Source organism: Scyliorhinus torazame, chromosome 7 (assembly GCF_047496885.1).
Source record: "Scyliorhinus torazame isolate Kashiwa2021f chromosome 7, sScyTor2.1, whole genome shotgun sequence".
NCBI lineage: Eukaryota > Metazoa > Chordata > Chondrichthyes > Carcharhiniformes > Scyliorhinidae > Scyliorhinus > Scyliorhinus torazame.
Genome location: NC_092713.1, coordinates 23,434,210 through 23,460,765, shown reverse-complemented (window position 1 = coordinate 23,460,765; position 26,556 = coordinate 23,434,210). Strand labels below are relative to the sequence as shown.

The window sequence follows — 26,556 nt, the reverse complement described above, 5'->3', positions numbered from 1 at the left end:
CTCTCTGCTCCTCCACAATGCCAAGAACTCTACCGTTAACCCTGTATTCCGCATTCATATTTGTCCTTCCAAAATGGACAACCTCACACTTTTCAGGGTTAAACTCCATCTGCCACTTCTCAGCCCAGCTCTGCATCCTATCTATGTCTCTTTGCAGCCGACAACAGCCCTCCTTACTATCCACAACTCCACCAATCTTCGTATCGTCTGCAAATTTACTGACCCACCCTTCAACTCCCTCATCCAAGTCATTAATGAAAATCACAAACAGCAGAGGACCCAGAACTGATCCCTGCGGTACACCACTGGTAACTGGGATCCAGGCTGAATATTTGCCATCCACCACCACTCTCTGACTTCTATCGGTTAGCCAGTTCGTTATCCAACTGGCCAAATATCCCACTATCCCATGCCTCCTTACTTTGTGCAGAAGCCTACCATGGGGAACTTTATCAAATGCCTTACTAAAATCCATGTACACTACATCCACTGCTTTACCTTCATCCACATGCTTGGTCACCTCCTCAAAGAATTCAATAAGATTTGTAAGGCAAGACCTACCCCTCACAAATCCGTGCTGACTATCCCTAATCAAGCAGTGTCTTTCCAGATGCTCAGAAATCCTATCCTTCAGTACCCTTTCCATTACTTTGCCTACCACCGAAGTAAGACTAACTGGCCTGTAATTCCCAGGGTTATCCCTAGTTCCTTTTTTGAACAGGGGCACGACATTCGCCACTCTCCAATCCCCTGGTACCACCCCGGTTGACAGTGAGGACGAAAAGATAATTGCCAACGGCTCTGCAATTTCATCTCTTGCTTCCCATAGAATCCTTGGATATATCCCGTCAGGCCCGGGGGACTTGTCTATCCTCAAGTTTTTCAAAATGCCCAACACATCTTCCTTCCTAACAAGTATTTCCTCGAGCTTACCAATCTGTTTCACACTGTCCTCTCCAACAATATCGCCCCTCTCATTTGTAAATACAGAAGAAAAGTACTCATTCAAGACCTCTCCTATCTCTTCAGACTCAATACACAATCTCCCGCTACCGTCCTTGATCGGACCTACCCTCGCTCTAGTCATTCTCATATTTCTCACATATGTGTAAAAGGCCTTGGGGTTTTCCTTGATCCTACCCGCCAAAGATTGTTCATGCCCTCTCTTAGCTCTCCTAATCCCTTTCTTCAGTTCCCTCCTGGCTATCTTGTATCCCTCCAATGCCCTGTCTGAACCTTGTTTCCTCAGCCTTACATAAGTCACCTTTTTCCTCTTAACAAGACATTCAACCTCTCTTGTCAACCATGGTTCCCTCACTTGACCATCTCTTCCCTGCCTGACAGGGACATACATATCAAGGACACGTAGCACCTGTTCCTTGAACAAGTTCCACATTTCACTTGTGTCCTTCCCTGCCAGCCTATGTTCCCAACTTATGCACTTCAATTCTTGTCTGACAACATCGTATTTACCCTTCCCCCAATTGTAAACCTTGCCCTGTTGCACGTACCTATCCCTCTCCATTACTAAAGTGAAAGTCACAGAATTGTGGTCACTATCTCCAAAATGCTCCCCCACTAACAAATCTATCACTTGCCCTGGTTCATTACCCAGTACTAAATCCAATATTGCCCCTCCTCTGGTTGGACAATCTACATACTGTGTTAGAAAAGCTTCCTGGACACACTGCACAAACACCACCCCATCCAAACTATTTGATCTAAAGAGTTTCCACTCAATATTTGGGAAGTTAAAGTCGCCCATGACTACTACCCTGTGACTTCTGCACCTTTCCAAAATCTGTTTCCCAATCTGTTCCTCCACATCTCTGCTACTATTGGGGGGCCTATAGAAAACTCCTAACAAGGTGACTGCTCCTTTCCTATTTCTGACTTCAACCCATACTACCTCAATAGGGTGATACTCCTCAAACTGCCTTTCTGCAGCTGTTATACTATCTCTAATTAAAAATGCCACCCCCCCACCTCTTTTACCACCCTCCCTAATCTTATTGAAACATCTATAACCAGGGACCTCCAACAACCATTTCTGCCCCTCTTCTATCCAAGTTTCCGTGATGGCCACCACATCGTAGTCCCAAGTACCGATCCATGCCTTAAGTTCACCCACCTTATTCCTGATGCTTCTTGCGTTGAAGTATACACACTTCAACCCATCTCCGTGCCTGCAAATACTCTCCTTTGTCAGTGTTCCCTTCCCCACTGCCTCATTACAAGCTTTGGCGTCCTGAATATCAGCTACCTTAGTTGCTGGACTACAAATCCGGTTCCCATTCCCCTGCCAAATTAGTTTAAACCCTCCCGAAGAGTACTAGAAAACCTCCCTCCCAGGATATTGGTGCCCCTCTGGTTCAGGTGCAACCCGTCCTGCTTGTACAGGTCCCACCTTCCCCAGAATGCGCTCCAATTATCCAAATACCTGAAGCCCTCCCTCCTACACCATTCCTGCAGCCACGTGTTCAACTGCACTCTCTCCCTATTCCTAGCCTCGCTATCACGTGGCACCGGCAACAAACCAGAGATGACAACTCTGTCTGTCCTGGCTTTTAACTTCCAGCCTAACTCCCTAAACTTGTTTATTACCTCCACACCCCTTTTCCTACCTATGTCGTTGGTACCAATGTGCACCACGACTTCTGGCTGCTCCCCCTCCCCCTTAAGGATCCTGAAGACACGATCCGAGACATCCCTGGCCCTGGCACCCGGGAGGCAACATACCTTCCGGGAGTCTCGCTCGCGACCACAGAATCTCCTATCTATTCCCCTAACCATTGAATCTCCTACAACTATTGCTTTTCTATTCTCCCCCCTTCCCTTCTGAGCCCCAGAGCCAGACTCAGTGCCAGAGACCTGGCCGCTGGGGCCTTCCCCCGGTAGGTCATCCCCCCCAACAGCATCCAAAACGGTATACTTGTTTTGAAGGGGAACGGCCACGAGGGATCCCTGCACTGTCTGCCTGTTTGTTTTTTTCCCCCTGACTGTAACCCAGCTATTCTTGTCCTGTACCTTGGGTGTGGTTACCTCCCTGTAACTCTTCTCAATCACCCCCTCTGCCTCCCGGATGATCCGAAGTTCATCCAGCTTCAGCTCCAGTTCCCTGACACGGTCTTTGAGGAGCTGAAGTTGGGTGCACTTCCCGCAGGTATAGTCAGCGGGGACACCGGTGGTATCCCTCGCCACCCACATCCTACAGGAGGAGCATGTAACTGGCCTAGCCTCCATCCCCTCTTACCTGACAGAATATAGCTGCTGTGTGGACTAACTAGATCTCCGCCCTCCGACTCTGCTCCCAGTCAGCTACACTTCCTGTAAACTCCTGGCTCTCTTCACACTCTTTGTGGAAATGTCGGAAACAAAATGAAAGGAGCACCTTACTCCCTCCTCACCTAACTCCCTCGGTCACCAAACTCTCACTATCGCACTCACAAAGCACCAAATTCAGCCTAATGCGGGTTAGGTGAATTGGCCAATGATAAATTGCCCTTAATGTCCAAATTGCCCTTGGTGTTGGGTGGAGGTGTTGAGTTTGGGTAGGGTGCTCTTTCCAAGAGCTGGTGCAGACTCAAGGGGCCGAATGGCCTCCTTCTGCACTGTAAATTCAATGATAATCTATGATTAATCTAGGACAAAGGTTCGGCACAACATCGTGGGCCGAAGGGCCTGTTCTGTGCTGTATTTTCTATGTTCTATGTTCTATGGGAGCGGGGGGCGGGGGGGTGCATGCCGGGGAGGGGGACGAGGGGGTGCGTGCCGGGGAGGGAGACGGGGGGTGTGCGTGCCGGGGAGGGGGATGGGGGGGGGGGTGTGCCGGGGAGGGGGACCGTGGCGGTGCGTGCCGGGGAGGGGGATGGGTAGGTGCGTGCCGGGGGGGGGGTGCGTGCCGGGGAGGGGGACGGGGGGGTGCGTGCCGGGGAGGGGGACGGGAGGATGACTGCCGGGGAGGGGGACGAGGAGGTGCGTGCCGGGGAGGGTTCGTGCCGGGGTTGGGGGACGGGAGGATGACCGACGGGGAGGGGGACGGGGAAGTCCGTGCCGGGGAGGGGGCCGGGGGGTTGCGTGCCGGGGAGGGGGCCGGGGGGGTGCGTGCCGGGGAGGGGGACGGGTGGGTAGTGCCGGGGAGGGGGATGAGGGTGCGTGCTGGGGAGGGGGACGGGGGGGTGTGCGTACCGGGGAGGGGGACAGGGGCGTGCGTGCCGGGGAGGGGGACGTGGAGGTGCGTGCCGGGGAGGGGGGCGTGCGTGCCAAGGAGGGGAACGGGGAGGTGTGTGCCGGGGAGGGGGACGGGGGTGTGAGTGTCGGGGAGGGGGAAGGGAGGATCACCGACGGGGAGGGGGACGGGGGGGTGCGTGCCGGGGAGGGGGGCGGAGGGGTGCATGCCGGGGAGGGGGACGGGGGAGTGCCTGCCGTGGAGGGGGACAGGAGGAAGACCGACGGGGAGGGGGACGGGGGAGTGCCTGCCGTGGAGGGGGACGAGGAGGTGCGTGCCGGGGAGGGTTCGTGCCGGGGTTGGGGGACGGGAGGATGACCGACGGGGAGGGGGACGGGGAAGTCCGTGCCAGGGAGGGGGCCGGGGGGTTGCGTGCCGGGGAGGGGGACGGGTGGGTAGTGCCGGGGAGGGGGATGAGGGTGCGTGCCGGGGAGGGGGATGAGGGTGCGTGCTGGGGAGGGGGACGGGGGGGGTGCATACCGGGGAGGGGGACGTGGAGGTGCGTGCCGGGGAGGGGGACGGGGGGTGGGTGCGTACCGGGGAGGGGGACAGGGGCGTGCGTGCCGGGGAGGGGGACGTGGAGGTGCGTGCCGGGGAGGGGGGCGTGCGTGCCGAGGAGGGGAACGGGGAGGTGTGTGCCGGGGAGGGGGACGGGGGTGTGAGTGTCGGGGAGGGGGAAGGGAGGATCACCGACGGGGAGGGGGAAGGGGAGGTGCGTGCCGGGGAGGGGGGCGGAGGGGTGCATGCCGGGGAGGGGGACGGGGGCGTGCTTGCCGGGGAGGGGGACGGGGTGGTGCGTGCCGGGGAGGGGGACGGGGGTGTGAGTGTGAGTGTCGGGGAGGGGGACGGGGGTGTTCCTGCCGGGGAGGGGGACGGGAGGATGACCGACGGGGAGGGGGACGGGGAGGTGCGTGCCGGGGAGGGGGACGAGAGGATGACTGCCGGGGAGGGGGACGGAGGTGCGAGCCGGGGAGGGGGACGGGAGAATGACTGCTGGAGAGGGGGACGGGGAGGTGCGTGCCGTGGAGGGGGGAAGGGTGCGTTGCCGTGGAAGGGGACGGGGATGTGCGTGCCGGGGAGGGGGACGGGGGGGCGGGGGGGTGCGTGCCGGGGAGGGGGACGTGAGGGCGGGGGGGTGCGTGCCGGGGAGGGGGACGGGGGGGCGGGGGTGTGCGTGCCCGGGAGGGGGACAGGGAGGTGCGTGCCGGTGAGGGGGACGGGGGTGTGAGTGTGAGTGTCGGGGAGGGGGACGGGAGGATGACCGACAGGGAGGGGGACGGGGAGGTGCGTGACGGGAGGATGACTGCCGGGGAGGGGGACGAGGAGGTGCGTGCCGGGGAGAGGGACGGGGAGGTGCGTGCCGGGGAGGGGGATGGGGAGGTGCGTGCCTGGGATGGGGACTGGAGGATGGCTGCCGGGGATGGGGACGGGGGGTGTGCGTGCCGGGGAGGGGGACGGGAGGATGACTGCCGGGGAGGGGGACGGGGGGGTGCGTGCCGGGGAGGGGGAGGTGTAGGTGCGTGCCGGGGGGGTGTGGTGCGTACCGGGGAGGGGGGCGGGGGTGCGTGCCCGGGAGGGGGACAGGGACGTGCGTGCCGGTGAGGGAGGCAAGGTGGTGCGTGCCGGGGAGAGGGACAGGGAGGTGCGTGCCGGGGAGGGGGGCGGGTGGTGTGCGTGCCGGGGAGGGGGACGGGTGGGGGGTGTGCCGGGGAGGGGGACGGCGGCGGTGCGTGCCGGGGAGGGGGATGGGTATGTGCGTGCCGCGGGGGGGGGGGGGGGGGTGCGTGCCGGGGAGGGGGACGGGGAGGTACGTGCCGGGAGCGGGACGGGGGGGTGCGTGCCGGGGAGGGGGACGGGAGGATGACTGCCGGGGAGGGGGACGGGGAGGTACGTGCCGGGAGCGGGACGGGGGGGTGCGTGCCGGGGAGGGGGACGGGAGGATGACTGCCGGGGAGGGGGACGAGGAGGTGCGTGCCGTGGAGGGTTCGTGCCGGGGTTGGGGGACGGGAGGATGACCGACGGGGAGGGGGACGGGGAGGTCCGTGCCGGGGAGGGGGCCGGGGGGTTGCGTGCCGGGGAGGGGGACGGGTGGGTAGTGCCGGGGAGGGGGATGAGGGTGCGTGCCGGGGAGGGGGACGGGTGGGTAGTGCCGGGGAGGGGGATGAGGGTGCGTGCTGGGGAGGGGGACGGGGGGGGGTTCGTACCGGGGAGGGGGACAGGGGCATGCGTGCCGGGGAGGGGGACGTGGAGGTGCGTGCCGGGGAGGGGGGCGTGCGTGCCGAGGAGGGGAACGTGGAGGTGTGTGCCGGGGAGGGGGACGGGGGTGTGAGTGTCGGGGAGGGGGAAGGGAGGATCACCGACGGGGAGGGGGACGGGGAGGTGCGTGCCGGGGAGGGGGACGGGAGGATGACTGCCGGGGAGGGGGACGAGGAGGTGCGTGCCGTGGAGGGTTCGTGCCGGGGTTGGGGGACGGGAGGATGACCGACGGGGAGGGGGACGGGGAGGTCCGTGCCGGGGAGGGGGCCGGGGGGTTGCGTGCCGGGGAGGGGGACGGGTGGGTAGTGCCGGGGAGGGGGATGAGGGTGCGTGCCGGGGAGGGGGACGGGTGGGTAGTGCCGGGGAGGGGGATGAGGGTGCGTGCTGGGGAGGGGGACGGGGGGGGGTTCGTACCGGGGAGGGGGACAGGGGCATGCGTGCCGGGGAGGGGGACGTGGAGGTGCGTGCCGGGGAGGGGGGCGTGCGTGCCGAGGAGGGGAACGTGGAGGTGTGTGCCGGGGAGGGGGACGGGGGTGTGAGTGTCGGGGAGGGGGAAGGGAGGATCACCGACGGGGAGGGGGACGGGGAGGTGCGTGCCGGGGAGGGGGGTGAGGGTGTGCCTGCCGTGGAGGGGGACGGAGTGGTGCTTGCCGGGGAGGGGGACGGGGGCGTGCTTGCCGGGGAGGGGGACGGGGGCGTGCTTGCCGGGGAGGGGGACGGGGTGGTGCGTGCCGGGGAGGGGGACGGGGGTGTTCCTGCCGGGGAGGGGGACGGGAGGATGACCGACGGGGAGGGGGACGGGGAGGTGCGTGCCGGGGAGGGGGACGGGAGGATGACTGCCGGGGAGGGGGACGAGGAGGTGCGTGCCGGGGAGTGGGACGGGAGGCTAAGTGCCGGGAAGGGGGACGGAGGTGCGTGCCGGGGAGGGGGACAGGAGGATGACTGACGGGGAGGGGGACGGGGTGGTGCGTGCCGGGGAGAGGGACGGGGAGGTGCGTGCCGGGGAGGGGGATGGGGAGGTGCGTGCCGGGGAGGCGGACGGGGGGGTGCGTTCCGGGGAGGGGGACGGGGGGGGGGGGTGCGTGCCGGGGAGGGGGATGAGAAGGTGCGTGCCGGGGAGAGGGGCGGGTGGGTTCGTGCCGGGGAGGGGGATGGGGAGGTGCGTGCCGGGGGGGGGACGGAGGGGTGCGTGCCGGGGAGGGGGACGGGAGAATGACTTCTGGAGAGGGGGACGGGGAGGTGCGTGCCGTGGAGGGGGGAAGGGTGCGTTGCCGTGGAAGGGGACGGGGTTGTGCGTGCTGGGGAGGGGGACGGGGGGCGGGGGGGTGCGTGCCGGGGAGGGGGACGTGAGGGCGGGGGGGTGCGTGCCGGGGAGGGGGACAGGGAGGTGCGTGCCGGTGAGGGAGACGAGGTGGTGCGTGTCGGGGAGGCGGACGGGGGGGGGTGCGTGCCGGGGAGGGGGACGGGGGGTGTGCGTGCCGGGGAGGGGGACGGGAGGATGACTGCCGGGGAGGGGGACGGGGGGGTGCGTGCCGGGGAGGGGGAGGGTTAGGTGCGTGCCGGGGGGGGGTGGTGCGTACCGGTGAGGGAGGCGAGGTGGTGCGTGCCGGGGAGGGGGACGAGGGGGTGCGTGCCGGGGAGAGGGACGGGAGGATGACTGCTGGGGAGGGGGACGGGGAGGTGCGTGCCGGGGAGGGGGGGGGTGCGTGCATGGGAAGGGGATGGGGAGGGCGGGGAGGGGGATGGGGGGGGCGGGGGGCTGCGTGCCGGCGAGGGGGACGGGGGACGGGGGGGTGCGTGCCGGGCAGGGGGACAGGGAGGTGCGTGCCGGTGAGGGAGACGATGTGGTGCGTGTCGGGGAGGCAGACGGGGGGGTGCGTGCCAGGGAGGGGGACGGGGGGTGCGTGCCAGGGAGGGGGATGGGGAGGTGCGTGCCGGGGAGGGGGATGGGGAGGTGCGTGCCGGGGAGGGGGACGGGGGGTGCGTGCCAGGGAGGGGGATGGGGAGGTGCGTGCCGGGGAGGGGGATGGGGAGGTGCGTGCCGGGGAGGGGGACGGGGGGTGCGTGCCAGGGAGGGGGATGGGGAGGTGCGTGCCGGGGAGGGGGACGGGAGGATGACTGCCGGGGAGGGTGACGAGGGGGTGCGTGCCGGGGAGGGGGACAAGGAGGTGCGTGCCGGGGAGGGGGACGGGGGGTGTGCGTGCCGGGGAGGGGGACGGGAGGATGACTGCCGGGGAGGGTGACGAGGAGGTGCGTGCCGGGGAGGGGGACGGGGGGGGGGGGGTGCGTGCCGGGGAGGGGGACGGGGAGGTACGTGCCGGGGAGCGGGACGGGGGGGTGCGTGCCGGGGAGGGGGACGGGAGGATGACTGCCGGGGAGGGGGACGAGGAGGTGCGTGCCGGGGAGGGGGACGGGTGGGTTCGTGCCGGGGATGGGGGACGGGAGGATGACCGACGGGGAGGGGGACGGGGAGGTGCGTGCCGGGGAGGGGAGTTTGGGTAGGGTGCTCTTTCCAAGAGCCGGTGCAGACTCAAAGGGCCGAATGGCCTCCTTCTGCACTGTAAATTCAATGTTAATCTATGATTAATCTAGGACAAAGGTTCGGCACAACATCGTGGGCCGAAGGGCCTGTTCTGTGCTGTATTTTCTATGTTCTATGTTCTATGTTCACCAATAGGAAGGGGACCTATTCAATGAACATCCAGGTGGTCTGCAATCACCGCATGATTATCCTGCACGTCTGGGCCCGGTACCGGGCAGTGTACACGACTCATACATGTTGTCGCGGTCATACATTCCCGGCATGCACGAGGGATGCCATCCCCGGCTGAGGGGCTGGTTGCTGGGCGACAGGGGCTACCCATTGCGGTCGTGGCTGATGAAGCCTATACGGAGGCCACGCAATGAGGCGGAGAACCGCTACAATGATGCCCATGTAGCGACAAGGGGTGTGATCGAGAGGTGCTTTGGCGTGCTGAAGATGAGTTTCAGGTGCCTGGACCTCTCTGGGGGCGCCCTCCAGTATTGGTCAGATAAGGTCGGCCGCATCATTGTGGTGTGCTGTGTCCTGCACAACATAGCCCAGCAGAGGGGCGATGTGCCGCAGGCAGAGGAGGGCGGAGTGGAGGAGCAGCAGGAAGAGGCGCAGTCATCCCCAGATGAGGGGGATGGGGGCAATGGTCAGGGCAGATGGGCTAGACATGGGCGGGTGGCTGTCCACCGTTACCGGCTGGGCCAGCGGGCACGGGACAGGCTGATAGACGCCCACTTCACTGACTAGAGGGGCGTGGGAATCGGGTAGTATGGCCACAGACCGCACACCATGGCAACAACCGAACACCCTCACCCCCCCACCCATCCACCCACCCAGCACCCTCACTCCCCTCCCCAACCCCACCCACCCCACCCGCATGCACACCACCCCCCCCATTGCCGATCCACATGCGGCACAATGGCCGGGTTATCACGGGCGCCGGTGGACACGTGTCTATTGCAGGCCATGGAGGATGATGACAACCCGCCCTGCGATGAGCTCCTGGCTCCACATCGTTGGACTATGTCTGACCCATGGCCACAGTACCACCATCCACCCGGACCATCCCTGCATGCGGCTGTGACACTGCAGCGCACGGTTCCGTCCTCTGCCCAGGGGATGTTGATGGCGGCCCAGGGGGAAGGGGGCAGACTCACCTGGGGCCGAGGTAAGACCACCCCTCACACACACACTTGCGCTCAACGTACATGACACCCCCGCACGCTTTGGACAGAGCACAAAGGCAGCTTCTGTAGGTGTAACATTGACTTTAATAACAAAAGCAGTGCATGCACGTGCCCTAGCCCCTAAAACTCATCTGTGCCCTGCACCCGTGCCAACTTACTCAGTGTCTAATTGTTTGTCCTTACGGGCCCTTTGACTATGCCTAGGTGTTTCCCCAGACGGTACAGCAGAACTGGAGGTGGACTCCTGTGATTCCTGCCCTCTCACCCGAGATCCCTTTGCCGGCCGTTTCCTGGGGCGTCCTGGCCTAGATGGGCCAGGCTGCGGCCTGGGCAACTGGGATGGTGACCTGCCAGCCTGTCCTGCCCGTTGCCCACCCGATGCACCAGGGACGGAAGGGGGGGAGCCCGAGGTGTTGAGGTGTTCCGGGGCCTCCCCTACAGGGGGACCCGGGATGGACCACAGCACCTCCTCCTCCCTCGGGTGCCCGATGGCCCCCGGGCCTCTACATGGGTGGGGGATGCGAACGGACTGGCCATCCGATGCCCCCCCGACACCTGGCGCTGCCAGTCCTGGAGGCCCGTGCTGGTATCGACAGGGGTCTGCAGGTTTGCAACCATGCAGCTCAGGGAGTTGCCCATCCTTGTCTGTGACTGTTGCCGGCTCGCGCATGGGCAATGGCGCCGATGCCCTCAGCGATGGCCTGCAGAGACTGGGCCATGGCCTGCAGAGACTGGGCCATGGCCTGCTGAGACTGGGCCACGGCGTTGAGTGCCTCTGCCATCTGCCGCTGGCGCTGGCTCATGGCCTCCTGTGATTGGGCAGCCATGTCCTGGGCCACAGACGCCGCCTGCACGGAAAGCCCCAGACCTCGCAAACCGTTCCCCATGTCTGACACCGTCGCACCCATTGCCTCCACCGCGGACGCCACCCGTGCGGTGTCGGCCTGGGTGGCACGCATGACCGGCACCACTCCCAGCTCCTGGATGAGGGTGGACTCCTCCACCTGCGACTGCAGCCGCCGCAAGCCGGCCGTCACCCTCTTCGCTCGTCTCCGGGTCGGTGGTTGCATCGGATCTATGTGTGGGTGTGGTAACTCCAGGAACCCGGGATCCATCTGGGCGGCAGATGTTCGCTTGCGCCGGGCTGCCCTCCGACCGCCCGGCCCCTCTGCTGCTCCTACCTCCACCTGCTGTACCGGGACGGCTGTGTTGTGCGCACCAGTGAGTGTACCAGGCGCCTCATCACTAAAGTGCCCAACCGAGGTGAGTGTCTCTGTGATGGTGGAGGGTGTTGGTGACAGCAGTGGCGTTGTGTCGTGCGCATCGTCCGACTTTGAGTCCATGGTACTTTGGGGTGGCGGTTCGTCTCCACCCATCCACTCTGTGTCACTGTCCGGTATTTCAGTTTCCTGGGTAGGGGTGTCCTGGGTCGGGGTGTCCTGGGTTGTGGTTTCGTGGCTCGGCTGCGACGGGGGCCTGTGGCTGCCCCCCTCGTCGCTGGGTGGCACACGCCTGCGTTGCCGCACCCGCATGAGATGGGGGCGTCGTCTCCCTGTTGCTCCAGGTCTCTCCGTATCCCATGTCTCTGTGGGGCATCTTGCGAGTGTCACATGCCAGAGGGTCCGGGTCTCTCTGTCTCCCATGGCCTCCGAGGGGTATCCTGCAGGCGGTCTGCATCTGCGGGGATGGGTGCCCCAACGTTTGCTCCTGCGATACACAATGAAGCATGCATGGTTAGACACGCAGGCAGTGATCAGGTGATTTGGGGGAGGGGGGATATGGGGGAGGGGGGATATGGGGGATATGGGGAGGGGGTATATGGGGGAGGGGGGATATGGGGACATGCTGTCGGTGGCTCACTTGCTGGTGGGCCGCCGACCTCTGCATCTGTAACCTCCCGGTCCTCAGGCCCGCCAGCCAGTTCCAGGGCCCTTTCCTCATGTTCGGTGAGTGGCCTCTCATCAGCTGGGCCTCTTCCAGTCCTCACATGCTCCCTGGTGTTGTGTGTTCGCTTCTCCTGTTGGGGGGGGGGGGGGCGGTGTTGGTGGCAGGGGTAAAAGGCAACAGTGTTAGGCAGGTATATGAATGCACGCCATCGGTTGCGCGTGCATTGCAGAGGTTAAGGTTAGGGCTGGATTCACTTGGGGGATATGGAGGATATGGGGGAGGGAGGATATGGGAGAGGGGGGATATGGGGGAAGGGGGATATGGGGGAGAGGGGATATGGGGGAGGGGGGATATGGGGGAGAGGGGATATGGGGAGGGGGAGGGGGGATATGGGGGATATGGGGAGGGGGGATATGGGGGAGTGGGGATATGGGGGATATGGATATCGGACAGGGAGGGGGGTCTCACCCTGGCTGCCCTGACGAGGTCGTTCACCTTCTTGTGGCACTGGCTGCCAGTCCGTGATGTCAGGGCCACAGCGCTGACGGCCTCTGCCACCTCCCTCCACAGACGTCGGCTGTGGCGTGGGGCGACCCTGCGGCCGTGTCCGGGATACAGGGCCTCCCTCCTCTGCTCCTCTGCGTCCAGGAGCGCCTCGATGTCGCGGTTTTGGAACCTAGGGGCTGCGCGGCGGGCGGCCATCCGGTCGGGTCTTCTGGTCGGGTGGCGGGAGCAGCGCGTCTTTTGAGCCGTCACGCCGTGCGGCGTGAACCACATGAGCCAGCGCGGATAGCGTCACGCCGCTGCTAGCCCAATCCGGGCCGGAGAATTAGTGATGCTTGGGGCAGCGCCGGTCGGCGGACATCGCGCCGTTTGCGGAGAATCGCGCCCAGTGTTGGGAGAAAGAGGCCATAATTGATGAAATGATGAAAAATGAAAATAAGGACGGAATCCTCTGTCCGTTCACGGCAGCGGGATTCTCCAATCCCGTTGCCATGAATGGGAGATTTAGCTGAGGGCCAAGTTCTCCGTCCTCGCTCTCAGCGGGATAGCGGGGCGGACTCGCAACGGAGAATCCCGGCCAAAGTCTCAACGAGTTTTCACTCCTTGGTATTGTCTGCATAAACATGGCCCAACTCATTAATAGATCTCTTCTACGAGAAGTGTTACCCGGAATCAAATGCATTTAAAAAATATTATTTTGACTTTTAGATGTTCAGAAGAAATAACAGGAAAGACTGCTGAATGCCCTGGCAGCTCTTGTTCGGTTTGTGACAACGATGCCAACACAGGGTTGCCGAAAGGGGATTGCAAATTCTTTCCGGCGAAGGATCAGAGTTCATCCTCTTCAATAATGTACCTACAGGGATTGCCAAGTGTAAGTGGAGTTACCAGAAGGCGCTATTTTCAAATATCGTTCACAATTTAGATCTTGTAACACTTACACAGCTTATTACATTAGCCCCAGGTCTTATTACAAGACCTCCTCTGAGCAGCCTCTCAGGACAAGTTACCTTCAGTTGCTTCATCGATGATTTTCCTTGCATTCGGGGCTGTTTGCTGTTGAATACGTAGTTTTCAATTCAATTCGTAATTCTTCAAATAACAAAGCAGACCGTAGCCGCATGCAGCAAGCCAAGCAAAAACATTCAGGTTTGGGCTGATAAGTAGCAAATAGTGCCACAAAAGTACAAAGCAATGACCATCTCTAGCTAGAGAGCGTCTAGCCAGCACACTTGCTGTGCAATGCTGCTACCATTGCCCAATCCCCACCATCAACCTTCTGGGGATTGCCACTGACCAGGTACCGAACTGCACCAGCCGTATAAATACCGTGGCGACAAAATTAGGTGAGGGGTTGGAGATCCTGCAGTGATTTGCTCATCTTCCCACCCTGACTGCAAGGCACAAGTGAGGACTGGGATGGAATGCTCTGCACTTGGAGAGGGGCAGCCGCAACAACATTCCAGAAATGTACTGCTATCGAGGACATGGCAGCCTATCTATCACCTTAAACATTCGCTCCCTCCATCACTGGTGCACCATCGCTGCGAGGTGTATGCGCTGCTGGGTGCACATCAGTAACTCGCAAAGCCTTTTACAGCAAACCCTCCCAAACATGTGGGGCGGGATTCTCCGACCTCCCGCCGGGTCGGAGAATCGCCGGGGGGGGGGGGGGGGGGGGGGGGGGGCGGCGTGACTGCCGAATTCTCCGGCGCCGGAGATTTGACGGGGGTGGGAATCCCGCGCCGGAGATTTGGCGGGGGTGGGAATCCCGCGCCGGAGATTTGGCGGGGGTGGGAATCCCGCCCCGACAGTCGCCGGCCACTCGCATTGGCCCCCCCCCCCCCCGACGATTCTCCGACCCGCGATGGGCCGAAGTCCCGCTCGTTCTATGCAGGTCCCGCCGACGTAAATTGGATTAGGTGCCTTACCGGTGGGACCTGGCGGCGCGGACGGACACCCAGGTCCTGGGGGGTGGGGGGGGCGGGGTGATCTGTCCCTGGGGGGTGCCCCCATGGTGGCCTGGCCCACGATTGGGGCCCACCGACCCGCGGGTGGGCCTGTGCCGCGGGGGCACTCTTTTCCTACGCGCCGGCCTTGTAAGCCTCCGCGATGTCCGGCGCGAATGTGAACCTCCCCCCTGCGCATGCGCGGGGATGATGTCAGCAGCTGACGCTCCCGCGCATGCGCGGACCCGCGCCGGCCGGCGGAGTCCCTTCGGCCCCGGCTGGCGCAGCACCAAAGGCCTTCCACCCCGGCCGGCCGGCGCTAACCACTCCGGCGCCGGCCGAGCCCCTGAAGGTGCGGAGGATTCCGCATCTTTGGGGCGGCCCGACGCCAGAGTGGTTCACACCGCACCATCCAGCCCCGCCGGGTACGGGAGAATACCGCCCCTGATATTTACTCTTTATAGGACAAGCAGGGCTGGCCCCTGGGAACAAATTCTGCTCCAATCACGTACAATCTAGGCTTGAAATATATCGCCATTCCTTTAACTTCACTGCATCAAAATCCAGAACACTTCCCCTAATAGCATTGTGAGCGTGCCTTCACCACAAGGATTGTTTCCACAAATATTGTCAGACCTGCTGAGTATTTCCATCATTTTATATCTTTGTTGTAGATTTTCATGCTTTTCGAGACTTTGCTTAGTGCTTTTAAGCAGCGCTGTTATCCCTGAAGCCCCTTCAACCCATGGCATTTTCGTTCTCTCCAAATACCTAGGTGGTTGAATTCTGTGACAATAAAACTCACAATCCCGAAGCACCGACCAAGCAGAACAAAATGTGCGATTACAGGAGCATTTGGGAAGTGATCAGAGAGTCAGAGGATTTCAGAAACAATCGCCCACCCCACACTGGTTCGGTGACACCGACATTTACAATCCTACAGGCCAAAGACCGTGTGATCTGCTTAGTCCTTGATACATCCGGAAGCATGGGGTCGGTAAGACCTTTTGCAAAGTGTATTTCACAGAAAGCGTTGTTTTAGATGCAGGTCCGGACTGTTGTGTACTTTCAGACAGGAAGCTAGAGGAGTTCAGAAGCTGGGTATTTCCAGATGGAAAAAACAACAGTGAAACAGGAAAATAGGAACACTGGTCCGAACTGAGTTTTCCTTTTGGGACTCATAAACAAAATTCATATCATGGGATGTGGGCATTTCAAGCTGGGCCAGCATTTAATAACCTTCCCTAATTGCTGTGGATCTTGTGTTAAGCACACTGAGATAACACGGGCTGCAACTGGATGCAGCTATAACTGAAATAGACTCCAGGGGCGAAATTCTCCCCCAACGGCGCGATGTCCGCCGACTGGCGCCAAAGACGGCGCCAATCAGACGGGCATCGCGCCGGCCCAAAGGTGCGGAATGCTCCGCATCTTTGGCGGCCTAGCCCCAACATTGAGGGGCTAGGCCGACGCCGGAGGGATTTCCGCCCCGCCAGCTGGCGGAAATGGCGTTTGTTGCCCCGCCAGCTGGCGCGGAAATGCGGCGCATGCGCGGGAGCGTCAGCGGCCGCTGTCAGTTTCCCGGCGCATGCGCGGGAGCGTCAGCGGCCGCTGAAAGTTTCCCGCGCATGCGCAGTGGGGAGTGTCTCTTCCGCCTCCGCCATGGTGGAGGCCGTGGCGGAGGCGGAAGGGAAAGAGTTCACCCACGGCACAGGCCCGCCCGCGGATCGGTGGGCCCCGATCGCGGGCCAGGCCACCGTGGGGGCACCCCCCGGGGTCAGATCGCCCCGCGCCCCCCCCCCAGGACCCCGGAGTCCGCCCACGCCGCCTGGTCCCGCCGGTAAATACCAGGTTTAATTTACGCCGGCGGGACAGGCAATTTCTGGGCGGGACTTCGGCCCATCCGGGCCGGAGAATTGAACGGGGGGTCCCGCCAACCGGCGCGGCCCGATTCCCGCCCCCACCCAATCTCCGGTACCGGAGACTTCGGCGGGGCGGGGGCGGGATTCACGGCGGCCAACGGCCATTCTCCGACCCGGCGGGGGGTCGGAGAATGACGCCCCAGATCTTGAAGTTAGTTCAATTTGATTTATTGAACCTGTCACACAGTTAGCACAGTTCTCTGTAAGTTCAACTCTCTGCAAACCTAAGTGTGATTACTCTGTCTGACTGAACCAGACTAGCTCTTCCCCACGTGCTGGAGGTGTTATGTGATATATACACCTGACTCACTCTGTAGATGTCCCCAGTGGAAAGAGATGGAGTGTGAGTGCCTCGTGCCTTTTATAGTGGGAAACCACCCCCAAGTGTTCTGCCCGCTGATTGGTTATGTCCTGTTCTCTGTGTTCATTAGCTGCCTGTCTGTTGTCTCATTATGTGCATGTCTGAATATCATGACAGATCTGGAGTTACATGTAGGCCAGGCGAATGGCAATACCACTATACTGGCACGGTAGCACAGTGGTTACCACTGTTGCTTCACAGCGCCAGGGTCCCGGGTTCGATTCCCGGCTTGGGTCACTGTCTGTGCGGAGTCTGCACGTTCTCCCCGTGTCTGCGTGGGTTTCCTCCGGGTGCTCCGGTTTCCTCCCACAAGTCCCGAAAGACGTGCTGTTAGGTGAATTGGACATTCTGACTTCTCCCTCCGTGTACCCGAACAGGCGCCAGAATGTGGCAACGAGGGGATTTTCACAGTAACTTCATTGCAATGTTAATGTAAGCCTCCTTGTGACACTAATGAAGATTATTAATATCACCACCACCTCCCCTCAGCACCAGCAACAAGACACAAATCAGGAGTGTGCCTGAACGCTCTCCACTTGCCTGAGTGCAGCTAGAAGAACAATGACCATCCAGGGCCAAGCAGTCTGCTTGCTGGAATAAACATCAATTATCAACGGCTGCTTTCTTCAATGGAAATTGGATCGGGTCCAGTTGAGCTGCTCACAGTCGACCAGTTTAAATTAGTTTTTCCAAATTTTATTTTTAATACCATGTAGAAGTAAACCAAATAAATTATTGAACGCCGCATATTTCATAGAATTTACAGTGCAGAAGGAGGCCATTCGGCCCATCGAGTCTGCACCAGCTCTTGGAAAGAGCACCCTACCCAAGGTCAACACCTCTACCCTATCCCCATAACCCAGTAACCCCACCCATCACTAAGGGCAATTTTGGACACTAAGGACAATTTAACATGGCCAATCCACCTAACCTGCACATCTTTGGACTGTGGGAGGAAACCCACGCACACACGGGGAGGACGTGCAGACTCCGCACAGACAGTGACCCAAGCCGGAATCGAACCTGGGACCCTGGAGCTGTGAAGCAATTGTGCTAACCACTATGCTACCGTGCTGCAAATATTGCATTGTTCTCTCTATTAAATAGGAGAATCGTATTAACAGACTCCGACAAGCAGCAGCGATATTCTTAGTGCAGATCGTTGAAGTGAAATCGAAAGTTGGAATTGTCACTTTTAGCAGTGGTGCCAGTATTCAAACACATTTGAAATTGATTGATAATGATGATGTGAGGAAAGAACTTGTCCGACTGCTACCGAAATCAGCTTCAGGCGGAACAAATATCTGTGCCGGTGTTCGGTCTGGATTCCAGGTAACATTTGATAAGCTGAAGGAACTTTCAACAACACATTATTTTCCCGTGTTGACAGTAACTAACTGTTTTGTAGGTACTTCGCGGTGATGACGGTGCCACGGGCGGTGATGAAATCATTTTGCTGACTGATGGGGAGGACAGTGGAATAAGCAGTTGCTTCGCCGAGGTTAAACAAAGTGGGGCAGTTGTCCACACTATAGCATTAGGACCAAGTGCGGCCGTAGCGTTGGAACAGCTGTCAAACATGACAGGTAATAAACGCTGAAAGGCCCTTTCATTATGGTGGAAGCGTTAAGATGCTTAAAATGATTTAGCCAACATCGCAGCTGAAATAGGGAATTCCATGCGATTGCATTCCAATTACTGGGTCGACCTCCGATGGGAAATTGGTGGGATTGGGTGAATGTTTTTTGTCCTGGTGCTGCCCTGTTTTAGCCACAAACACAGCTAACCAGAAGGAAACTGAATGCAGTGTAATTTTTAATTTATCGTAAGCAATGTCACACAAGATTGAATAATAGCATAATTAAGCAAACACAATGGAGAACCAAAAGTCAAAGTGTTCAGATTACACTAAGATGAGTGGCATAGTATTACATAATATTTTACATAGAGGAACTGGCCATTCAGTGCAAAGGGTTCCTGCTAATAATGAACCTCCACCTAAGCCTGCTCCAACCTTGATTTCACCCCATCAATCTATCCTTTTATTCCTTTCTTCTCCATGCTTCTCTCCCACATCCTCAAATGGACATATGTACATCATCTCAACTACTTGAGCAGGATTGAGTTCAACATTTTCATCAGTCTCTTGGTGAAGACCTCTCCTCTAACATTCCTGTGGGATCTATTAGGAGCTATCTTATCTTTCTGGTCCGCAATTCTTGTCTCCGCATCAAGTGGATCTTTTTCTATAGCTTCAAAAAAAAATCCTTTATTCAAACATTTTCACAAACAGACATGATCTCATTGAATGGCAGAGCAGACTTGATGGGCCCAATGGCCTACTGCTATGTCTCCCGCTTGTGCTCTTATGGTCTTAATCTTAAAGACATTTAGGGTGGCACCGTAGCACAGTGGTTAGCCCTGCTGTCTGACAGCACCACAGACCCTGGTTCAAATTCCGGCCTTCGGTGACTGTGTGGAGTCTGCACGTTCTCCCTGAGTCTGTGTGGATTGCTTCCGGGTGCTCTGGTTTCCTCCCATAGTCCAAAAAAGTGCATGTTAAGTGGCTTGGTCATGTTAAATTGCCCTTTAGTGTTCAATAGGTTAAGTGAGGTTACTGGATTATAAGGGTAGGGTGGGGGTATGGGCCTAGGTAGGGTGTTCTTTGCAAGGTTCGGTGCAGACTCGATGGGCTGAATGGCCTCCCCCCTGCACTGTCGGGATTCTATGATAATATCCCAGACACCACCATCACTAGCAGAGGTGGAGGCACAGTGCTATATGGGAGGGCTGAGGCACGATCAGTTTGGCTGGAGACGAAGTTGAATTCAAACTGAGGCTTTATTAGTTTCTGGGGCGAAATTCTCCGGAAAACAGCGCGATGTCCGCCGACTGGCGCTCAAAACGGCGCAAATCAGTCGGGCATCGCGCCGCCCCAAAGGTGCAGAATGCTCCGCATCTTTGGGGGCCGAGCCCCAAACTTAAGGGGCTAGGCCGGCGCCGGACGAATTTCCGCCCCGTCAGCTGGCAGGAAAGGCCTTTGGTGCCCCGCCATCTGGCGCAGAAATGACATCTCCGGGTGGCGCATGTGCGGGAGCGTTAGCGGCCGCTGACAGCATTCCCGCGCATGCGCAGTGGAGGGAGTCTCTTCCGCCTCCGCCATGGTGGAGACCGTGGCGAAGGCGGAAGGGAAAGAGTGCCCCCACGGCACAGGCACGCCTGCGGATCGGAGGGCCCCGATCGCGGGTCAGGCCACCGTGGGGGCACCCCCCGGGGCCAGATCACCCCTCGCACCCCCCCCAGGACCCCGGAGCCCGCCCGCGCCGCCTTGTCCCGCCGGTAAGGTAGGTGGTTTAATCTACGCCGGCGGGACAGGCATTTTAGTGGCGGGACTTCAGCCCATCCGGGCCGGAGAATCGCAGGGGTGGCCCGCCAACCGGCGCGCCGCTATTCCCGCCCCCGCCGAATATCCGGTGGTAGAGAATTCGGTAACCGGCGGGGGCGGGATTCACGCCAGCCCCCGGCGATTCTCCGACCCGGCGGGTGGTCGGAGAATCTCGCCCCTGAAGTGTGGCCTCCTACAGCAGCTGACGAAATGGCTGCTGGCTGAAGGCCACGCATATTTATAACCCGGCTCCTGGGCGAAGCTAGCATGCAGGGGCCCAGGTGAACCTGTAGTGCAGGTTCTACCGTTCAACCCTTAATATAGGAACACAGTGGTTTACCACATTCACCCCCTGTTAAAATTGAGTCCGGCGGGGGTGGTGGATAACTAGATACAATTCGCAATCTTTAATATTTACAGAACAGTGGGAAAAAAATGTCTCTGGTCAACCGATGGGCCGGTCAGAGGTTCAGCAGGTCCGGCGCCTTGATCGTCCTCTGGGATCGACGAAGTGGAGCCGGCGATGTTGGTGCTGTCGTGGTCGAAGTTGACTCCGGGAGCGTGCCGAAATCCTCTTCATCAACGGGGGTGGGCAGGGGGAGGACGGACGGTCCTAGGGGGGTGATGGGGCGGCGGGGGAGGGTGGGGCCAGGGGCGACGGGGGTGGTGTGGGGGTGGAACCTGCTGGTGCCAGGTCCCTGAGGGAGACTATCCTGGCGGCCGTCGGGGAACGCCACGTAGGCGTACTGTGGGTTTACGTGGAGCAGGTGCACCCTTTCCACCAATGGGTCCGCCTTGTGGAGCCGCACATGTTTATGGAGAAGCACCGTTCCCGGAGCTGTGAGCCAAGTTGGGAGTGATGCCCCGGATGTGGACTTCCTGGGGAATGCAAAACGGCGTTCATGCGGTGTACTGTTAGTAGCAGTGCAAAGTAATGAGTGAATGGAATGTAGTGCATCAGGGAGGACCTCTTGCCAGTGGGAGGCCGGGAGACCTCTGGACCGTAGGGCCAGCTGGACAGCCCTCCATACCATCCCATTCTCCCTTTCTACCTGTCCGTTTCCCCGGGGGTTGTAGCTCGTCGTTCTGCTGGAGGCGATACTCCTGCTGAGCAGGAACTGACGCAGCTCATCACTCATGAAAGAGGATCTCCTGTCACTGTGGATTAAGGCGGGGAAGCTAGAATTGAGTGAAGATAGAATTAAGGGCTTTAATGACGGTGGCAGAAGTCATGTCGGGGCATGGGATGGCGAAGGGAAAACGGGAGTATTCATTGATCACACTGAGGAAATACATGTGTCGGTCGGAGGAGGGAAGGGGGCCTTTGAAATCTACGCTGAGGCGTTCAAAGGGGCAGGAGGCCTTCACCAGGTGCGCGCGGTCCGGCCGGTAGAAGTGCGGTTTGCACTCCGCACAGACCTGGCAGTCCTTGGTGATCGTCCTTACTTCCTCGACGGAGTAGGGCAAATTTTGTGCCTTAATGAAGTGGTACAACCAAGTGACCCCTGGGTGACAAAGGCTGTCGTGCAGGGTACGGAGTCGGTCTACCTGTGTGCTGGCACATGTACCTCGGGATAGGGCGTCTGGGGGCTCGTTGAGTTTGCCAGGGCGATACTTAATCTCGTAGTTATAGGTGGAGAGCTCGATTCTCCACCGCAAGATTTTGTCATTTTTGATCTTGCCCCGCTGCGTGTTGTCGAACATGAAGGCTACCAACCGTTGGTCAGCGAGGAGAGTGAATCTCCTGTTGGCCAGGTAATGCCTCCAATGTCGCACAGCCTCAACGATAGCCTGGGCCTCCTTTTCGACGGATGAGTTCCGAATTTTGGAGGTATGGAGGGTGCGGGAAAAGAATGCTACGGGCCTGTCTGCCTGCTTGAGGGTGGCGGCAAGGGTGACGTCTGATGGGTCGCTTTCTACTTGGAAAGGAAGTGTTTCGTCTACAGCGTGCATTGTGGCCTTGGCAATATCAGCTCTGATCCGGGCGAAGGCCTGTTGGGCCTCTGCCGTCAGGGGGAAATGAGTGGACTGTATGAGTGGGCGGGCCTTGTCCGCATAGTTTGGGACCCACTGAGCGTAATACGAGAAGAACCCCAGGCAGCGTTTGAGGGCCTTGGGGCAGTGGGGGAGGGGAAGCTCCATGAGGGGGTGCATGCGGTCGGGATCGGGCCCCAGAACTCCGTTCTGGACCACGTAGCTGAGGATGGCTAAGCGGTTTGTACAGAACACACACTTCTCCTTGTTATACGTGAGGTTGAGGAGAGTGGCGGTGCGGAGAAATTTAGCGAGGTTGGCGTTGTGGTCCTGCTGATCATGGCCGCAGATGGTCACATTGTCTAGGTACGGAAACGTGGCCCGCAAGCCGTACCGGTCGACCATTCGGTCCATCTCCCTTTGGAAGACCGAAACCCCATTGGTGACGGTGAAAGGGACCCTAAGGAAGTGATATAGCCGGCCGTCTGCCTCGAAGGTGGTGTCTGGCCAGTCCGATTTACGGATGGGGAGCTGGTGGTAAGCAGATTTCAGGTCCACCGTTGAGAAGACCCGGTACGGTGCAATCTGGTTAACCATGTCAGATATGTGTGGGAGGGGGTACGCGTCGAGCTGCGTGTACCTGTTGATGGTCTGGCTGTAGTCCACGACCATTCGATTTTTCGCCCCAGACTTAACCACTACTACTTGAGCTCTCCAGGTGCTGTTGCTGGCCTCGATGACTCCCTCCTAATGCAACCGCTGGACCTCGGACCTGATGAAGGCCTTATCCTGGGTGCTGTACTGTCTGCTCCTGGTGGCAACGGATTTGCAATCTGGAGTTAGATTGGCAAAGAGGGAAGGAGGATTGACCTTTAGGGTCGTGAGGCCGCACACAGTGAGGGGTGGTAAGGGTCCGCCGAATTTAAGGGTCAGGCTCTGGAGGTTGCACTGAAAATCCAGGCCAAGGATAAGTGCAGCACAGAGGTTAGGGAGGACGTAGAGGCGAAAACTGTGGAACTCTACGCCTTGGACTGTGAGCGTGACCGTGCAGTACCCCCGGATCGCTACGCGATGGGATCCGGAGGCCAAGGAGATACTTTGATTGGTAGGGTGTACCTTAAGGGAGCAGCGCCTTACCGTATTTGGATGTACAAAGCTCTCGGTGCTCCTGGAGTCCAGTAGGCAGGAGGTCACGTGGCCGTTGACTTTCACGCTGGTGGATGCATTGGTCAGATTGTGTGGTCTGGACTGGTCGATTACCATGGATGCGAGTCGTGGTTGATCGTTGGGCAGTGAGGCGGCCGTTGCGTCGGGGTCCTGAAATGGCGTTGGTCTCCGTGTGCTGCGGGGTGGACAAGATGGCGGCGCCCGGAGGTCCTGGGGGTCACAAAATGGCGGCGCCCATGGAATGCACGTTGCGGGGGTGGAGCCAGATGGTGGCGCCCATGAAGCGCACGTGGTGTGCGGGGGAGAAGATGGCGGCGCCCATTGCTCGCACATGGCCTGGGAAGGAGGGGAGGATAGCGGCGCCCATTGTCTGTGACCGGGGGGGAGGTGGGGGTGACCGCTGCCGCTGAGCGGGCCTGGTGCGGGGGAGAAGATGGCGGCACTCATTGCTCGCACATGGCCTTGGGAGGAGGGGAGGATAGCGGCGCCCATTATCCATGACCGGGGGGTGTGGGGGCGACTGCTGCCGCTGAGCGGGCCTGGCACACCGCTGCGTAGTGGCCCTTCTTCCCGCAGGCCTTACAAAGGGCAGCGCGGGCTGGGCAGCGTTGGCGGGGGTATCTTTGTTGGCCGCAAAAATAGCATCGGGGCCCCCCGGTGATCACCGGCTGGCACGTAGCGCGGGCGTACTGGGTGGGTAGTGTCCCTGCTGGGGCAGCTGCCTGTGGGGCCCATGAAGCGTAGGAGGAGTGGGCCACGCGGTTGGGGGCATAGGACTGTACATTGCGCAGGGCGACCGTCATGGAAAATGCTAGTGTTTTAGTCTCTGCGAGGTCGCGCGTGGCCCCTTCTAGGAGCAGCTGCCTGATAACATCGGCTCCAATCCCAGTTACAAAAGCGTCCCTCATAAGGAGATCTGAGTGCTCCTTAGCTGTAACACCCTGGCAGTCACAGTCCCGAACTAGTGGAATCAGGGCCCTCCAGAAGTCCTCGATTGACTCACCAGGTAGTTGAGTACGCGTTGCGAGCGCGTGTCTGGCGAAGAGCGTGTTCGTCTTCTGCTCATAACTCTCTTTGAGTCGAGTCATAGCGTCGGCATAATTGGGCGCATCCTGGATCAGCGGGAAGATTTTAGAGCTGAGTCTGGAGTACAAGATTTGAATCTTCTGAGCCTCTGGAACAGGGGTCGGCCCCGCGTTGATATACGCTTCAAAACAAGCTAGCCTGTGCTGAAATTCCTTTCTGGCGTCGCTTGCGTGTGGATCCAGCTGCAGGCGATCTGGTTTAATCCGGATGTCCATCTTCTGAATCAGATACTAATAAATTGAGGCACGATCAATTTGGCTGGAGACGAAGTTGAATTCAAACTGAGGCTTGATTAATATCTAAAGTGTGGCCTCCTACAGCAGCTGACGTAATGGCTGCGAGCTGAAGGCCACGCATATTTATAACCCGGCTCCTGGGCGGAGCTAGCATGCAGGGGCCCAGGTGAACCTGTAGTGCAGGTTCTACCGTACAACCCTTAATATAGGAACACAGTGGTTTACCACAAGGGAGTTGTCCTCTACATTGACTCTGTCAAAGTTTCATGGCACCACCTCAAACATGGGCAAGCAATCCACCTGCTGATTTCCTCTTACCAACCCCCCTCAGCTGATGAATCAGTACTGCTCCTTGTTGAACACCACATGGAGCAAATACTGAGGGTGACAAGGTGCAAAATGTACTCTAGGTGGGGGACTACAATGTCCGTCACCAAGAGTGACTCGGTAGTACCCCCAGACCGAGCTGCCCAGGTCCTAAAGAACATAGCTGCTAACTGGGTCTATGACAGGTGGTGAGGGATCCAACAAGAGGGAAAAACACACTTGACCTCATCCTCTGAATGCATCTGTCCATGACATTATCAGTCGGAGTTACCACCAAACATTCCTTGTGGAGACAAAATCCCTTCTTCACATTGAGGATACCCTCCATTGGGCTAAACTTTGAACAGATCTATCAACTCAAGACTGGGTATCCATGAGGCACTGTGGGCTACGTGAGGGTTTAAACTAATGTGGCAGGGGGGTGGGAACTGATGCAGGAAGCCGGAAGGTAGTAAAACAGGAACAGGAACAAAAGGCAGTAAGGGGGAAAGTGTAAGGCAGAGAAGCCATAGTCAAAAATCAAAAAGGGTGACAGTACAAGGTACAGTGACTGAGGGGAGCTCAGTGAATAGGCCCAGTAATACTAAAAGGAATAAAACGAGAAGTAAAAACATAAATGGTAAGCGACGCGGCAGGTTGTTACATGAAGATATGGGTTCAACGACATGGAAAATTAGGAGTTAAGTGAAGAGGAAATATAACTTAGGAGAGGATACTGATCGAGGTGTTAAGATTCAAAACAGAGGTATAAAAGCCAACTTAAGTGGACTTTACCTGAATGCTCGTAGTATTCGGAATAAGGGAAATGATTTAGTGGCCATTACTGAAACATGGTTAAAGGATGGTCATGACTGGGAGTTAAATATCCGAGGGTATCAAACTATTCGTAAGGACAGAGTGGATGGTAAGGGAGTAGCTCTGTGATTTAAGGATGACATCCGGGCAATAGCAAGGGATGACATTAGTTCTATGGAGGATAAGGTTGAATCCATTTGGGTGGAAATTAGGAATAGGAAGGCGAAAAAGTCACTGATCTGAGTAGTCTATAGGCCACCAAATAGTAACATTATGGTGGGACAGGCAATGAACAAAGAAATAACTGATGCATGTGGAAATGGTACAGCAGTTATCATGGGGGATTTTAATCTACATGTCGATTGGTTGAACCAGGTCAGTCAAGGCAGCCTTGAGAAGGGGTTTATAGAATGTATCCGCGATAGTTTCCTAGAACAGTATGTAATGGAACCTACGAGGGAACAAGCAGTCCTAGATCTGGTCCTGTGTAATGAGGCAGGATTGATTAATGATCTCATAGTTAGGGATCCTCTCGGAAGGAGCGATCACAATATGGTGGAATTTAAAATACAGATGGAGGGTGAGAAGGTAAAATCAAACACTAGTGTTTTGTGCTTAAACAAAGGAGATTACAATGGGATGAGAGAAGAGCGAGCTAAGGTAGACTGGGAGCAAAGACTTTATGGTGAAACAGTTGAGGAACAGTGGAGAACCTTCCAAGTGACTTTTCACAGTGCTCAGCAAAGGTTTATACCAACA

General features: G+C 58.8%; 1 protein-coding gene across 1 annotated transcript in view; it reads left to right on the top strand.

The window, feature by feature from the left end:
* LOC140426089 (calcium-activated chloride channel regulator 1-like) overlaps nucleotides 1–26,556 on the top strand; it is an 84,503-nt gene that overhangs the window by 27,610 nt on the left and 30,337 nt on the right. The window contains exons 5-8 of the mRNA XM_072510432.1: nucleotides 13,304–13,469; nucleotides 15,320–15,541; nucleotides 17,935–18,159; nucleotides 18,236–18,413. Coding sequence (XP_072366533.1) covers nucleotides 13,304–13,469; nucleotides 15,320–15,541; nucleotides 17,935–18,159; nucleotides 18,236–18,413 — 791 coding nt within the window. The remainder of the gene's footprint in view (nucleotides 1–13,303; nucleotides 13,470–15,319; nucleotides 15,542–17,934; nucleotides 18,160–18,235; nucleotides 18,414–26,556) is intronic.